This window comes from Solanum stenotomum, chromosome 9 (assembly GCF_019186545.1).
Source record: "Solanum stenotomum isolate F172 chromosome 9, ASM1918654v1, whole genome shotgun sequence".
Classification (NCBI taxonomy): Eukaryota; Viridiplantae; Streptophyta; class Magnoliopsida; order Solanales; family Solanaceae; genus Solanum; species Solanum stenotomum.
The window spans coordinates 31095458-31113734 of record NC_064290.1 but is presented as its reverse complement, the minus strand read 5'-3'; the positions used below and the strand labels follow the sequence as shown (position 1 = coordinate 31113734).

General features: G+C 33.3%; 1 protein-coding gene across 1 annotated transcript; it reads left to right on the top strand.

Annotated features, from left to right (window-relative positions):
- Positions 1 to 306: 306 nt before the first annotated feature.
- LOC125875585 (uncharacterized) lies at positions 307 to 5893 on the top strand. The gene is made up of 14 exons (XM_049556571.1): positions 307 to 427; positions 575 to 721; positions 788 to 915; positions 1302 to 1340; positions 1440 to 1532; positions 1619 to 1735; positions 2543 to 2638; positions 2917 to 3030; positions 3468 to 3521; positions 3626 to 3673; positions 4447 to 4597; positions 4807 to 4972; positions 5237 to 5306; positions 5395 to 5893. The coding sequence occupies exons 2-14, from the start codon at positions 655 to 657 to the stop codon at positions 5659 to 5661; spliced, it is 1410 nt and encodes a 469-aa protein (XP_049412528.1). The 5' UTR covers positions 307 to 427; positions 575 to 654; the 3' UTR covers positions 5662 to 5893.
- Positions 5894 to 18277: the final 12384 nt, after the last annotated feature.

Genomic DNA, 18277 nt, shown 5'->3' with positions numbered 1-18277 from the left:
TATTTTGCATATAAAAAAATAAAAATAAAATTAGAATGTCGAGTCGCCTCACTCCATTACTTATATAATAACAGTAGTCTACATTAATGTGTATTGGGTTTCGAAAATCAAATTGGCTGTAAGCATCTCTATATTCTTTCTTGTTGATAAATAAATATATATTTCACTTCCTTCAAATATTTACTTTGCTTAATCACTTTCATCTTTAGATTCTGATTTCATCCATTTAATTATTTCATTTTGGAAGGAAATGTGATACAGAGTATTTTCTTCTTTTAAGGTTCCTCTCATCATTTTTGGAGCTTCTAAAGATGACTGAACTGAACCAGATATTTCCTCATTTGAGAGAAATAAGGGACTAATAATATTGTCAAGATAAGAATGAAACAAATAGTTTTACATGAATTGAGACAATTATTAATTAAAGGTTAGTTAGTTTATGTTAGGAAATTGTGTAGTAATAATTGTAGTTGTGTGCATGTGCTAGAGAGAGAGCTTCAAGACAAATTAGTTGAGCTTTGGAAATGAGCTTTGAAACAACATTTTAATAATGTGTAATTCCTTACATTTTCAGAAGAAAATTGGGAGCCAAAATTCTGCTAAACAGTGGATTAAGCTACGTTGCTGAAGTTGTCCTACTCATTCTCTCAACTTATGGATTCTCCTGCCAACAGTCCACATCCACGGAAATCTGGAAGCCAACTAGTTGTTTCTGATTTTGGTAAGACAGAAATTGTCAATTTTGATACTTGCTCGCTGTTTTCCTCATAATTGGTTATGCTATTAGGTACACTTGAACCTGGTAGTGTTTTTGAAGAAGCCCTTTTGCATAGCATAGAGGCCAAGGCTACTGTCAGCACACCACCGAGCACTACAACCATAATTCCATCTCCTCTTCTGCTATGGAGACTTAAGGTCTGGATTTCTCTCATACTTGAAATATTCATTCTTAAGGATAAAATATTTCTTACTTAATGTTGTTATCCGAGAATAGACTGGACTGTCCTACTTCTAAAATTTAGTGCCTGACTTTCACTAATTACCTGAAACATAAAATGCTTGTTTCGGTTACCTTCAAATCATTCAAGAGGGTAGTGCATGCTCTGCATAACATGAATTTAGGCATGGAAGACTTGTGAAATGTCAATTTCTATCTCTCGTTATCATTTCTTTAGGTTTAAGCATGACATGATGACTATGTGTCCTGATTTTCTTTTTGCTTTGACTTACAAATTATTTTTATTCTTCTTCAAAGAAAATTCAAAACTTCTTTTGAGTCTTCAGTAAGTTTTACTGTTCAGGTGTTACTGTTTATCATTTGGGGTGTTAGCTGTTGCAAGGTCAGTGAAACGACTTTTTATTTGTTTGTATTTATGGATTTGTTTTCCTGTGAATGTATTCATTCGCATCTGCTGTCAATATTTGTTGTTAGTTTGCAGATCAGCTGGGATTCAGTCATGAGAATGAGTGTAAACCTCCGTGATCTTTTTCTGTATGAGGCTTTTCTTTATTACAATCCTTTGCTACTTGTGGTTAGTTATCTTCACACTAGCTCATCTAACAACACTTTGTGCGTCATTTCCTCTTACAAGTATTTACTTGTTTTTTGGTGCTGCAGACGATAATGGTTTGGTTTTGGGGCATGAACCTATGGGTTTTTGCACAGGCTAATGTTAACTTTCCTAAAATTTTTGACCTCGATCAAAATCATCTCTCTCACAGAGAGATTTGGAAGGTACTGTATATATGATTTTTTTGTATCCTCAGAATCCAATACGTATGTGAGGCAACACGGTTGGTGCTGTCATTTAGGCTAAACTTTTTTTTAATTGTGCTATGGTGCTCTTTGATAACTCTTCCAGGATACTGTTTTCCGTTTCCAATGTTAAAATGAATATGCAGTTTCTTGTATCCTGGGCATGATAAGCTTTTCCATTTAGGCTAAAGTTTTTTCTTAATAGTCTGTGATTCTCTTACCCAAAATTATATGACACTCTTTTCACTGCAAAATATTCTACTAAAATATGATTTCGTACATTTTCCACAACTTCTTTGATTACAAACCTACCAAACTGATCAAATTTCTTTCTGATTAACTTGTTATGTTAGTTCAATATTTCTTCCACTACTACTTGTATATTATATAAGTCAAACTACTATCTTAAACTCCTTTTCCAGTCAAATCATGTTTGTTTTAATATTATCATAGATGCTTAGATACCATTTGAAAACAGAAAAAAGAATAAATAAAAGAGAATTTCTTATTCAGTTGATTAACAACACACAAAAGGGCTTTTTATGGAGAAATTTTCGATGGAATATTCAACATAATATTCTATGGGATACTCGATAGTATTTTTCTGCTTTATCTTAATTAGGATGTTACATATTTGTGAATCTATACACATTTTAATATATAACTGCATCAAGTCACTTGACTTCAATAGGAACTAGTTGTTAAACTTCTGTTTTCATATATATTGTGTATTATATATTTGAAGATACACAATAAAAATTTATCCAAATTCTGTTTATATTGCAGTGTGCTACCTGGATGACCATCATCGTGCCAACTAGCATGACAGCCTATCTCTATCTCTATTCAAATGGAGAAGTTACGTTGGCTGCATCTCAACCAGTGTAATAGATGCTTCCTTCACCAATTGAATGATAGTTCTTTTATTTGAGCTAGTCATACTAACTTTTGAGCAAAAGAAGCTTTGGTAAATTTATAACAAGGGACGAGAACCATTAGTACAGCTAGAAAGAGTTTTGGCTTCTTAAATTCTTCAGTTTAGTCATACAAAATGCTAAAGCTTTAGTCACTCGCATTAAAAGTTCTAATTGTCCTCTTACTTAGATGTTCTATAAATGTGCTTGTTTTATGCTATGTTAATGAATTTCATGCAATTGCAGGTGCTCCTATATGCTGCTTTCGCCATGGCTCTGATATTTCCCTTTCATATTTTCTATTTATCATCTCGCTACTTTTTGTTAAGAACACTTTGGAGGATAGTTTTCCCGCTTCAGGCAAGTTTGCGTTACTTGAATGTGTATAACAAGAAGCGTGCTGTTCTTGTAAATCAAAAAATATTTTCAACTCTCCCAGTGGTAAAATAATTGAAACTTCTTTGTTTGTCTTAAAAGTGACACAATCTACCTATTTCTTTGCTTTGTTACGTTGCTTCAGATTGGAAACTTTTTTTGTCAGCTTGTAGGAGTATTGGTTTAATTTAGGACAAATTTTGGAATTCTTACGTGATTTTGGTTGTCTATTACTTCAAAAAGGATTTCTTGACCAAAGTATATTCTTTTCTCGGAGTATCTTAATCCTAGTTTTCAATTTCATGAAACAATTTTACAAGACTAATAAAATATGATTCATTATATGAATCAGATATAATAGAGCTTCCTTCCTGAAGTCATGCACTAAAGTTGTAATTTGATTGTTTTTGGAGTGAATGCAGGCAATAGCTTTTGCTGACTTCTTCCTGGCTGATATATTAACTTCTATGTCAAAGGTACACAACCTCTTCTTTCCTTTGACAGAAAAAAAAGAAGGAAAGGAAATTACAACAGAAAAACTTGTGCCCCTGGCAATGCTAACGCTATTCATAATGCACAGGTATTTTCAGATTTAGAGCGTTCTGTTTGCAGAATGGTTCATCGACAGGTTAGTTACTTTCTTTTTCTTCAAAGTAAATCAAAGATGACTGACAGAATGTTAGAATTTATTATTTTACTTCTACTTGGATGTGGATATATCACTCACTTTCAAAATATGTTTAATATCAACACTAACACTAAGTCTCTGGGTGGTATTGGTGTGCCTGGTACTCAGATATGAGACCAAATCAGAGACCTTCTTTGATAGGTGCGAAATTCATGATAAAATATAATAATATTTATTGTAATATTCTTCCGATAGTTGTTTTATTTTTTTAATTTCTGTCTTTCTATCTATTTCTTCATTTTCTTTTGTTATTTTTATCATAGCAGTTAAACTATCTTCTAGTTTTACCGTTTCTTTTTCTAACATTAAATTTAGATTGTCACCTATTTTCTTATATTTTCTTCCTAGATTAGAAAATAGTGTCTTTGTGATGGTATATTTTAATTTTTTAAATGTCAGAAAATCTTATAGATGAGGTGACCAACTTTCTTTCCACGTGATGCTTCAACCACCCTAGAGATAAATGGTATATTTTTCTACACTGATTTTCACGTTATCAAAATTTAAGATTTCTCAGTCCACCATGGATTATTAACATCTGCCTTCCTAAATCCAATAATTGCTAGTGAAATATATCTTAAACTTTTTCCCCACTGTATTAAAAAGAATTCATAGTTTTTGGGTCTGTATATTCTGAAAGGACCAAATATATCAGAATTTGTTTGAATTCTTGGCATTAATTATCTGAAAAATCAATAATCATGCATATGCAGGTTGCTACCATTGCATGGTTTGAAGCTGATTCTGTTTGTGGCAGTCACTCTGTTGCAATTCCTATAGTTCTTGTATTGCCTTATCTATTTCGTCTATTTCAATGTCTACGGCAATACAAGGATACTAGAGATAAGACTACCTTGTTCAATGGTAAATTTCCAATCTTTGCTGATCTGAGATACATATATATATATAGGCCATACTAAAAGTTACCAGTTTCCAAAAAAAAAATGATACATAGGTCACACCAATGGTAAAGCATGGATACGGTTCCTGTTTAAAGGATTTTGAATAGTGTGATGATCCTTATTTTAATTGTGGATTGTATTTAACTAAATTTCATTAATATTTTATTTCAGCTTTAAAATATTCAACAGCAGTACCAGTGATATTTGTGTCAGCCCTTAAGTATCACGTATTCCCTGACAACTGGGTTAACCTTTACAGGCCTTTGTGGCTTGTCTCAGCTGTTGTGAACTGTCTCTATTCATTTTATTGGGATCTGTCAAGAGATTGGGACTTAAGGTGAGTGAATTTTTGTACCTAATTTGTAAGGGATCATCCTAATTAACTTTTACCTCAATGCTTCTGTGATACACAACCACCACTCCATGCAAAGATTGGCTGTGCCAGTGGTTTGCTATATTTGCCCGGTATGTTTCTTTCAATTATTAGTGCTGTTTATGTTCTGCCAGATGCTGCCTGTTCTCCTGCATGCCAGGCCAACTGTATAATATCTTTTGCTGATAATAATTAACTGTTAACTCAAGAATATTTTTTCCTTTCTAGTTGTTTCACTCTGGTTTTCAAGTTCAACAAGCCGCATATTTTATCACATTGCTTGTACGGACGCAAATGGGTAAGCCTATCCTTAATTTTCCCTTTGATTATTGTTTACAAGCATAGCATCCGTGGACAAAAGGCCGATCAACCTTGCTTAACTGTAGGTGTACTTTTGGGTGATCGGAAGCAACCTAATATTGCGATGCACGTGGACATACAAGCTCTCTGCCCATCTCCGACACAATTACCTCACAGTATTCACAATAACTGCTCTTGAGATGTTCCGTCGTTTCCAGTGGGTTTTCTTCCGTGTAGAAAATGAGTGGAATAAGATAAGCACCAAATCATCAAATACTCAACTCTACATGGGTGACGTCCCTAAACAAGAAGAAGAAGAAGAACTACTCAACTCCAATGGTTACAATGTATAGCCTGCAGCCCAACATTCTACATGCCCATCCATTAATGTTTCTCCCACATTTGCAAATAATAATTTCTTGTCAATAGTATAGGATGCCATACAAGGTTAACAGGGGTAAATATAACTAACATAAACATCATACTACAAAATTAGGTAGGATACCTTTTTAAACTTGACAAGTTTTATTTAGTGCATGCTTAAGTTTTTCTATTTTTATATTCTTGACCTCCCTAAATATTAGTATGGCAAAAAGTGTGAATTCTCTCACTTTTAATAAGATATAAGTTTCACTACTCAACCAATTGAGCAAATAAAATTGGTTAGTGTGTGTTTAAGCTAATGAAATGTCAAATTCAGGGATAAATAGAACTTAAATATGCACTAAATAAAGTGTGTCAAGTTTTGAAGGAATTCTGAAATATTCTACCATGATTGATTATATCAATTTATTCTTTGCTACCCCAACATCAGCTATGGAGAATTTGATAAAAAGAAATTCCTTTAGTTGTAGCCTTGTAGGGCTTTGTTCTTTTTGGAAGCTATTTATTTTTATAAATAAATTCTGTTGTTTTCAGCACTCATGGATTGATATATGATTACAATATTTTCATTTGTTACTTGTCAATATTTTCAGCATTCATTCTTTTGGGGATATTAATTAATTGTGAAAATAATTTCTCTCTTCAAGATTGTTATGAAATTGTATACGAATAACATTGTGGATAAGATAGCTTATTCATTTCAACACTAATCAAATAATGAAGAAATTCTTATAAGAAAGGTAGAACGTGAACTTAATCTTTTGAATGTGAAAAAAAAAGAGTTTGAAGAGAGTTTTAAGGAAGAACAACTTTCTCTGCAGAAGTTATAGTTGTAATTTTAAGATGTCGAATTTGAATAGAACTATTGGTAGCTAAATTATAAACGATACAACCCTTCATTAGTAGACATCTTTTCATTTAAAATATTAATTCAACAATTTACTGTGTGTTTAAATACAAGTTACAACATAGAGATAAGGGTTAAAAACACATCTAAACTATCTTATTTTTTCAAGTTTCATACCTAAAATAGTACTTATTTGAGAAACGCACATCTCTCTTTTATTACATTCTCGTCATGGTGGGTGTAGTACAATCTCTTTTATTTAAAAGAATTAGCACATCACACTCCACATGCACAAAACATTTTACCTTGAAAAAAATTAAATACATTTTTAGTAATAGTTAAGATTAAAATATTACTCATAAAATAAAATGTAAAATATTTTTCTTATCCGACTCCACCACTTCCTCTCACCATACTTCCCCCGACCAAATTTTTTAGTGTTTTTTTTTAAAAATAAAATTCTTTTTATAAATTTTTTAAAAAGAAATTCAATTTTTTAAAAAGAAATTCTTACTTCNCCCCCCCCCCCCCCCCCGCCATCCTTCAAATATAATTAAGATATTATTTTATTTTTTTTTAAGAAAAAAACTACGCCACCCTATATAACCCTCCGCTATATATATATTAGAAGAGTATTTTTTATTTTCTGCAGCACTTTTTTTAAAATAAAATTTTATTTCTATTATATTTTGTACATAAGTAGAAAAAAAAATTCTAAAAATATATGTACACATCTATCACAAAATGAGAAAAATGTAGAAAAAAAAAATTAGGAGTGGAGGGTTAGATGGGGGTGGGGTAATTTTTTTTTTTTTTTTAAAACAATATAAATTATTTTTTAGGAAGGAATGGAGAGGGAGTGATGTATGAATTTTCATTAAATATTTTATTAAAGAATTTTAAAAGATAACAGGACACGGGGGATTGCCGGGGAGGGAGTAAGAGATGGTGGAGTAGGGTGAGAAAACTATTTTAATTTTTTTTAATAAATAATAGTTTTTTTTGAAAAAAAAATGGGATACTAATACTTTAGTCTTTAGTATTTTAACTAATATTAGTAGTTTATTTAATTTTTGTCAAGGTGAAATATTTTATCCATGTGGTAAAGTTTTTGCAAATAAAAGAGATAGTGTATTACACACAATTGTGATGTGTTTCTCAAACTAATAAGTGATAGTTTATGTATGAAATTAAAAAAAAAAAACAAATTAGATTGTTTTTGACACTTGTTTCTAAAAATTAAGTTATATTTATGCATAACGTCATGTATCTTCTGATTGGAATATTACTTTAAGTATAATGTCACAAGACTAAATCAAAATTCCACATAACATACTAATTTTGAATATGTTGTTTCTTGTGATTACAGCAGTGATACGATAGACATAAATATTTGTTCTTGCTTTCCACCCACAAAATACTTAGCAGTTTTGTTATTTTGTTGATTGAAAATATCATGTATGTGTCACATTCTTATTTTTTTCAACGAAGTTTTGAAAAAAAAAGTTTTTTCAATTAAAGTGATATTTTGAAATGACATTATTTTATTAAATTTGGAGTCGTCATTTGAAATTGTATTTTGGTGTTTCAAGTCACCTTATTCAGATCCCATTCAAAAAGAAAATGACTCTATTTTTTATCGGTCTATGATCTAGAAATTTGGGTAAGAAATTATGTTGACCAAGGGAAAGGCATCACGCACCCCTCAAGTCCCATGGTTCTAGCATGGTCGCTTGATTGACTTTTATATGTCTTGAATTGAATTTTGGATATATTATACTTATGAGCTTTAGAAAAGTGTGTATCTCTCGTCTTCTTTGATTTATTAAAACTTGATTTTAGTCTGTCTAATTTTATTAATTTGTGATGTATTGGTAGCAACACTTTCCAATCTTACCACACATTATTTATGTATTTAAATTTTTTATGTCTAAAATTTGTGTATTGTTCTTCAAGTAGTAAAATTTGTCTTTTATTATCATCGTCCTAATTATGCTCTTAACAGTTCAATTAACAAAAAAATAATTTTCAAAATCACTTGAAAGCCTAAATCTTATGATAAAAGTTAATGAGTTCCGAAATATTTGTTTTGTTAAAAGTTAATCGTGACAACTTACTAAAGACAAAGCTAATTACATAGATTAACTCAAACTTGTCAATTAGTACTCTGAATAAATTCATCCCTAAAAAGTGCAAACAAAGTTGTACATTTTATATTTACTTTATCACATAACAATAATATTATTGAGCATATACAAAGTGAAAAAGTAACTCAATGCATTAAAATTAAGTGTCATTGAAATATCAATTAATTACATAACATAAAACATCAAGTTTCATGTTTTAATCAAGATCAAGTTAAAAAAAAATGGACATTTGAGCATGTGAGAAATGGTCATATTTTATATAAATTTTACTTTAAATTTTAACGATATAAAAAGTGCACACATATTTCAATATTATAGAGTCAAACTTAAATGCATGTAGAATTTGCACAACTTTATAAAATTGAAATTAATCTTATATAATGTAAAATTAGGCCATACAATAAACCTCAAGTGTTACCTTTTGTGAAAATAGACTTACCAAAAGAAGAAACCACAATCAGAAACCTACAAGCTCGAAATCAGAAAAGCAAACCTCGAAATCAATCTTTATTTTTTACCTCCAATCGTGTGTATTTTTTAGTTGTGTGGGTGTGTTAGGTAGTCTTTGGTGAGTTGAAAAAAGAGTAAAATGTGAGGGTATTAATTTTTGTTTCTTGCTTGTGTATGTGTTGTCTATGTGTTGGTTGGGGTAGTTTTTTTTTTTTTTAAATTATATATGTATATAATGATAAAAATAATAGTTAACTATTTCGAAATAATAAAAATAGGGAAAATTGTATATAATAGCAAACTATTAATTCAAATTAAATGCTATAAATATAGTTTGATTTAATTGTACCCCATAGCAAACTGTTGTTATTTCGCCTCTCTCGCTTTTTATACAAACGCAAATGTATAAAATGCGTTTGTGTTTGTATAAAGCGAGAGAAAATTGTATATATACATATATTTTATCCTAGAAATTCCTAAAATAAACTCAGACTAGGAAGTATTTATCCTAGGAGAAAAATAAAAAATAAATGTCTCAGACTAGGAAGTGTTTGTCCTATGAAAAAAAAAATAATGTCTTAGAGTAGGAAGTATTTATCCTAGGAGAAAATAATAATAAATGTCTCAGACTAGGAAGTGTTTATTCTAGGAGAAAAGATAAAAGAAACGTCTCAGACTAGGAAGCATTTATCCTAGGAGAAAAGAAAAAATAGCAAAGGGGTTATGTCACGATTGATTTTCTTCATGTCATCAAGCAATAATGTTTCTACCTCATATGGCTACCTGATCAGCTCACCTTGAACCAGTTCGTTGGCTAGCTCTATCTTAACAGAATCTAAGCTACAATAGAAGTATTGCAGCAACAAGTTTTCTGGAACACCATTTGTTGGACATTGCAATAATAACTTTCGAAATCGCTACCATGTCTCATGAAGCGGCTCTCCAAGACCCCTTTTAAAGTTTTGGATGTTGTCCCTTAGCTTTATCATCTTCGAGGGAGGAAAACATCTATCAAGGAACACGTTGTACAACTCTTACAACGAAGTTATTGAATCATTAGGTAGGTCGGCTAACCATCTAGTGGCTTCCCCCATTAAGGAAAGGGAAGTAGCCTCAACCTAATTGATTCTTGATAAATGTTCTTAATGGTAAATGCAAACATCCACAAAATTCCTAAGGTGTTCATGGGGTCTTTATGAGCTATGCAACCAACATTCCTCGCATTTAAAGTAATTAGAGCATAGTTTCAGACACTTGGAACACTGCCCTCCCGGTGCAAGGAGACAACCAGATTGCTTTCTTGCTTTGAATGATATTCATATACATATAATTCATATCACATATGCGATCGTTTCGCCCAAAGTGACTAGTCCATTGTCACTCATAATTCCACCTGCAATTAAGACAAAACAACAACACCAAACAACAATCTACTACAACTAAACAAGATTACAAACTAACTTCACATATTGAATTCTTAGCCATCATTCCCCGGCAGTGGCTCCATTTTTCATAACGCTCAAGCTACCCTCAAAACAAGTAAGATAATAAGCGGTCGTTAGCAATAAGAACCCAACAAAAAAGTCATGGTTGAATCCCACAAGGCATGATATAATGAATGGAAATCAATTAAGAAATTTAGAGTAAGCAAATGTATTTGTAGCAATTAAATGAAATGGGTGAATGATTCTACCAAATTTATGAAAAAGGTTTTGATATCACGTAACACAATAAAACTAGAATCAGAATTTCAATCAAGAAAAAGATTATCTAGGGGTGTGTTGGTTGGTATCTATGTCAAGTAGGGGTAATTGTGCTTTCTCATTATCGCTAAACAATGATGGATAGGTTGTTGGGTAATCTTAAATAACATTAATCTTCTTTCGATCTCATAGCATTAAATCATAGAATCTCTTTTCGGTCTCATCTATGTGCATCACAAATCAATCAATATTACTAGAATCTCTCGTTCTAGCAAATCTAGGCAACTAGAATTGAACCACCATTTCTCTTTCAAGCAAACTTGTCACGACCCGATTTCTCAAGTCGTGATGGCACCTACTATAACCCACCAGTAGGTAAGCCAACCCGTAACCCGGAACAACAAGTAATGGGTCTGAGGGTAGAAACTAAACAAGAGTAGGCAAATAACAATATAAACAGGCGGAAGCAAACCAAAAACATATATACAAATAAAGATCCCTCCCAGAACCTGGAAGTCACTAGTACAGAGCTACTAACAAAATGAGTACAAGTCCCAAAAGTGGACAACAGAGACTGGACTGTCTCGAAAGGTAAAAGACAAGTCTATATATACAGATGGAGACTGAAATAGTACAAAACGTCGTGTGCTCACTCCCGTCTCCGGATCAGACTGCTCCAAGCTCGATCAACGCTGACTACTAGTGCCCGGACCTGCATCACGAAATAGATGCAGAGCGTAGCATGAGTACCAAAACAACCGGTACCCAGTAGGCATCATAGGCCGACTGAACTTGAAAAGTAAAGGCAATATGAAAAGAAGGAACAATACAAACCGAGGGTCAAGAGCGGAAATCTAAGTACCAATGGAATGCACACGAGTGTATAAAGAACTAACTAAAGTAATCTATAAGCTAACTACACCTAACTGGACCCCCATAAGCCCAGAAGGTACACTCGTGCGCAAATTAAATAAGAACCCGAACGGACTCCCATAAGCCCGACGAGTACACAGAATAACGATAAGTAAAGAGAATTGCATAAAAGAACCCAAGAACGAAGAACATCAAACCAGAACCTCAACCCTAATTAGTAGAATCTGACAGTACGGAGGCCGGACCTCGAACCGGATGCTCACAAGAAATATCCAAGTAATCAATCACAAATATCAAGTATATGAGGCCGGAACTCTAACCGGATGCTCTATATAAGTATCTGGGAAATAGAGGCCGGACCTTAAACCGGATGCTCTATATAAGTATCAATGTAGCTGCTGAAAGAGTCCTAATCGATCCACACTCATAAATGTCCATGGAACGCCGTCCATACTTAGCCAATCAATGTAAGTCCTTGGAACCAAATCAAAAATCAAATTCAAATTGCGAAGTAGAACTAGTGTCGCCGATGTAACTCGTGAAGCCGTAACATCGAGAAAAATAAGGATAACTATAGTCGGAGAAAGAGTATCGCCTAACTAAGGCCCAAACTATCAGACTCAAGTCTGCTACACCGGTCTACAGGGATCTAAGCCGGCCGAGCGACGTCGGGGCAAAACTAAGGCCTATTGGTTCCGAATAATGTATTTCTAAGGCAAGCCCTAGTCAAACCTAAACTAAGGCCCAACATTCTTCAAATAAACAATAATTAAGCATGCAAGCACTCCACATATCGAGGAGGATCCGTTAATAACACAAAGCATGCTCACAGTTACTCGATAATTCCCGAAATAGGCCGAAAACATGATTTCTTAACACCTATGTAGGATTCAATAACTACCCAACCCAAATCCCAACTAATCAACATGCATTCACATTCTCAAGCTCAATCTAAGAGGGGGAAACCGTAGCCTACCTATGGGCCGATCACACGCTCTCCAAAATCACTGCTCCGGAGCTTTCCCTTTCTGAACGTCCTCGAAACGCTGCCCCGCTATCAAAAATAGTATCACAATGTTAATACGGTCGTTTAGACACCAAAATCACAACAAACAGAGACGGGTCAATTTTGGAGTCAAAACGGGAATCGTGGGACCCGCGCCAGAAATTCTGAAATTAACCCTAAAAGTGGGTCCTAACCAGTTCCCCCAGCTCATGTCCCATAATGGAACACAATTCGGGGCTCGGGAACAACACAATATCAACAAGCAACTAAAACCCAATTTTTCTCAAAATTTAGAAATGGGACAGCAGTGCATTTACTAAAAACGAGCGGTCTACAGTAAAATCTAACAACACCACAATGTTCTCCTCGAAAAACCACTCAAGATAGCCTCAAAAATCACCAAAATCGGATCTAAAATGGCTAAGAAAACAAGTCTCAAAAATTTCCAAAATCAAGCTTACAAAAAGAGGTCTGGCAGCAGGTATTTTTCGAAATTTACCTCAAACGGGAACTCCAAATCACTATCCGAGCTCACCAACACGTTGTCCTCGAAAAATCTCACAACTTAGCCTTTTGGATCACCCAAATCGGTTGAGAGATGAGAGAGTTATGAGGGTTTGAAGTTTGAGAAACTTAGCTGAAATCTCTGCAATAAATAGCAGATATTTCTAAAATTTTCAAAAAAATTAAAACTCCGACGGGGTGCTTCGATCTCGTTCGGAATCCCGTGCACGCAAACGAGATATGCAACCATACCAAATTCGATATTCCAGACTCAACGGCGCAGTCAAAATTTTCATCAGAGGTCATTTCGATAAAAAGCGGGTCCCACTTCCAAAAGCCCTTTTAAGTCAAAACCCACAAAAGGACTCGGAAAGATATCGAAAACCTCCAGACACAAAAGAAGGGTCAATCTAGACCAAACTCGACATTCCGGAGCTAACCACGCTGACGGAATTCTCATCCGAGCGCGTTTACTCATAATGTTGACCAAAGTCAAACTTAAGCCAAAATTCAAAGGCTAAAACGCCTAATCGCACCGACTCACACTGAAAACCTCGGGAATCATGTCGACCATGCTACTAGCCTAAAATGACCCTTCCAGAGCTGATGGAATCGTCAGAATTGGATTCCGATGTCATCTTCTTGAATGTTTGATCGAAAATGATCGTTCAAGGTTCATAAGCTCCAAAACACAAAAACTCGCACCAAGACCAAACGAACGACCAGGTGACCGAACTGTCAGTCCCAGCAAGTCATAAATGACTTGGGGTCGCTATAGGAACGCTCTAAACGACACACAGAAGGCAAGACACAGAAATGACCATGAGGGTCATTACAAAACTATAGTAAAGAAATATGAACTGGACGTATTAAACCAACTACCCACCTCAATTAATCTATTTTGAGCATCAATTGAGGAACTAGGCATAGATTAAGTTTGCAACCTTAATCCATGAATTAATTCCATTCTAATTAGCTTAAATCCATGAATCTACCGCCATAAAATAAAGAAAGACACAAAACTCACTACAATAAATCAACACCCAACCCCATAATCACAACCCTAGATTTGGGATTTTAGCCAAGCATCAAAAAGGAAAAAACGAGTATACCCATGATGAATTCAGTTACTGGGGAATTGAAATCAAGCAACAATATTCAAAATCCACTTCAATTTGAACCTCCATTTGTCGATTACAAGGTTAATCTAAAACCCTAAAAATTAAGAAAGTTTCTGTAAGAGTTCAAAAGTTAATTCTCCGAAACTTATACAAAATTAGAAATGAAAAATCTTTTTCCAAAATCTAATACATTTCTCTCTCCTTTGAGCTGTTTGTAATTTCCAAAAATTTAGCACTAAATCTAATGTGTGACAAACTCGGTGACATTAGTTGGCTCGCCAAACATACTCGGTGAATCGTCATTTTCACCTTCATCGATTGTCTTCTAGTCCACCATTTCAACTCGACAAATCACCATTTCATTTTCAGTTTGCCGACCTATGAATATATTCAAGTGTGAGCACTGTCACTTTGGGCGAGGTCAAGCCACTTAGGTGATCTGTCCTTTTTGTTAGGTGACTACCAATTGGGAGTTTTGTACTCCTTTCAATATTTTTGGCCTCTTTTTATGTATTCATCATTGCCTTTTGTGTTAGACTTCATAGATGCAAATCATCAAAGATCATCAGAAGAGGACATAATTTGACATTGAGAACACTAATTGTTGAACTAAAAAGGCCTCAAATGAGTGTATACCTATCAATCATCAACTACACTTTTGTTCTTGATTTTTTAAAATTTAAATTAATAATTATATTATTTACAGAAAATGAGTGAAAAAAACATAAAGAATTGAAAACAATTGAAGAATTTACATATTGCTGGTAACACATGTTTTGTTCAGATACATGCATAATGGTGTTTTCTCTTCTTAAATCATTAATTATGAAAATTCTTCGTTAAATTTTCATTGAAACTGAATTTTATGTAATCAGGAGAAAGAGCAGAAAACCTCTAGTGATGTATCATAAAAGTAACTATTATGACTACAATATCAAGGAAACCTAGTTGAGTTTAAGGTTTAGGGTTTAGGGTTTATGGTTTATGGTTTATGGTTTATGGTTTAGGATTTAGGGTTTATGGTTTAGGGTTTAGTGACGATTACTAATATTGTATTAATAATCTATATTTTTAATTGTTGTGATATATATTTAGCTTTATTTTCAATTTATTTGAACTTCATTTGTAGGCTGAAATGGAAAAAGTTCAAAGTCACCAAAGAGAAGAAGACCAAGAATTTGTTCATGCTTTTGACACTATCACGGGACTTGAAAATCCAGGATATTTGAGATTGTATGGGCGAGAATCTACTAAACCTACTTTGAAACAGAAGAAAAGTGTTGATTCCTGTGTAATTGCTACCAATGAGGTGCAATAAAAGTTGGATGAATTGGAAGATAGGATGGTGGGAAAGTTAGAACATTAAAAAAGAAGCATACGCCATGAAGTTACAATTGACATACTTTGATGCCTTAATCATATGTACCATGGGCTTTAATTGGATGTCGACATGTTGGCAACAACTTGTGGTCAATCACAACAAAAGGATATCCAACCAATCAATCAGTCATCTGCGAGTAGCAACTACTATTATTTTTCTTCTTCTTCTTCTTCTTCTTCTTCTTCTTCATAGTTGTTTGTTGGTAACGGTGCTGGAATTTCTTTTTATTTCATTGCTCTATTTCAGTTTTAATCATCTGTGATTTATCCCAAAATTATTATCAAGACAAAATGTTGTTGTTCTCTGTAACCGTGATTTTATTCACACTATGATTTTAATATTTGTACATTAGAATTTGTATATGCGTGTGATGTTATGTATGGATGGTTTTGTTTTGGTTTTTGTTTTTTTGATATTCAATCACTATGGTTTTGGTTTTAGTTATTGTATTCAATTGTTTGTGGTTTTGTTTTTATTTTGATATTCAAATGACATGGTTCTGTTTTTAGATTTTGGTACTTTTATTCATTGTTTTGGTTGGATTTTCATTTTTGTATCTAAATGTTGTAGTCAGGGTTTTGGTATTCAGCTGATGAAGTTTTTTATTTTGGTATTCAAATTTTATTATTTTGCATTCAGTTTACTGTTTATATGATTTTGTTTAGAATTTTTTTGGCTAATGTTAGGGATTTTTATGTTATTAGCAACTTAATGAGATTTTCTATCTTACTTATATCACTTTAAATGTTATCATTTTTTATGATGCGTTCAATCATGAAAATGGACTGAATTTTGTGATATAACAGCCTAACGGGTTAACTTGAGTCTGTAAGATAGTTAATGTCTCTATGCTGATTAGTTTTTAAACTTACTCTGATTAAATAGTTTTCTTATTTAACATGACTTGTATAAGACTTTACAATGCATCTATTATCCTATACTTGGTAGCATGTTACTTTTGTTTGTTGAACAAGAGTTAAGGCATTTCTTCTGTCACCTCATGTCACTCCCTATCTTTAATTTGACTATAATTGAAGTTCTAGAAGATAAATAACGAAAATTGGTTCATAACTTTTATTTATCAAATTTTGTAGGTGGAGAAAAGAGTCAAGGTGGTGATGAAAGCATGGATAAGGATGACAATTGCGATTTGCTTGAAAGTAGTCAAACTCTTGTGTCATATCCAACTCTTTTGTTGATCTTATGAAGTCTTATTTTGTTATCCTATTGAAACTTCTGCAAACTGTTTATATTTTTCTCATGGATAGTAACACGAGTAATTTTTTAGGCCTATGAAGGATTACTTGTATTATGACTTGCACGTTTTATTTATTTTGCACCTATAAGGTGGGTGCCAATATGAATCTTATATTTTAAATATTTTGTGCCTATAATGCGATTGACAATATGAATCATATGTTTTATATATTTTGCACATGTGGTGTATGTTGGGGTGCCAAGTTGTTGGAACATAGATGTGCTACTTCAATAGGTAAACCATAACCGTTGCAGTAAACCTTCATGTCAATGTCATAACAATAATAATTCTTTGATGCCATAACAATAATAACTTTCACAATTGAGCTATCAAATCTATTACAACATACACTATTAACCCGTTGCAAATCTATAATAGCGGTTGCAATAGAACAATCATGTTTGATACAACATACAACAATCAACTATTGCAAAAATATAATAACTGTTGCAATTGTTTAACACCTCAAATTTTAAAAAAATGTAGATTTTAGCTAGTGTCTGAGTCTATGGGTCTCATCTACGGATCGTAGGTTCTCCTACTGGCCATAGATTGAAACCGTAGGTGGTGGGAAGGATAATTCTTAAAATTAAAGTTCCATTATCCTTTTTACGTCTCACCAGGACGGTTAATCATCTCATCTACGAGTCATAGGTAGATTTCTTAGGTAAGTTTCAGACTTAGTGAACTTTTGGAGGTCAAATTTAGGTTCTATGGATATCATGTACGGACCATAGGAACACATACGAACAGTAAATTAGATCCGCCGAAAGTGAGTCAATTTTAGGATCCCAATAACCCATCGACGATTGACCAGTAAGGTCCATCTAAGGACCTACGGACCATTGGTCCAACCGTCGATGGTTCCAACAGTTTTTTAAAAGGGGTATTTTAGATATTTCCTAATTATTTTAACTAATACTATGTCAGTTTACCTTCTACCCTAGGCCCTATATAAAAATTTTAAGCGCCCAAATTACCTAGTTGAACTCATTCTCCTAAATTCCCTAAAGTTGATCAAGTTATTCCCCAAAGTTTCTCTCTCTAAAGCTTGAATAAGAAGGCTAGGGTTTCAAGATTAAATCTCCAAATTCACCATTTATTATGGGATTTTGACAGTGAGGTATGATATTATTCACTAATGGAGTCCTTTCCTCCATAGGACTCCTAAATTCTCTAATTTTACAAGTTAGAATCTCCAATTGAAGTTAGGGTTTTATTTAATCTCATAGGTTTTTGAAATTATGATCTAATTGATTGTTTTATGTCTTTTTAAGCATGAATTGAGATAGTTT

Coding starts and splice junctions, on each gene's coding strand:
- LOC125875585 (XM_049556571.1), top strand. CDS start 655: ATGGATTCTCCTGCCAACAGTCCACATCCACGGAAATCTGGAAGCCAA. Junction 916..1,301: donor TTCTGCTATGGAGACTTAAG/GTCTGGATTTCT, acceptor TTTACTGTTCAG/GTGTTACTGTTTATCATTTG. Junction 2,639..2,916: donor CGTTGGCTGCATCTCAACCA/GTGTAATAGATG, acceptor ATGCAATTGCAG/GTGCTCCTATATGCTGCTTT.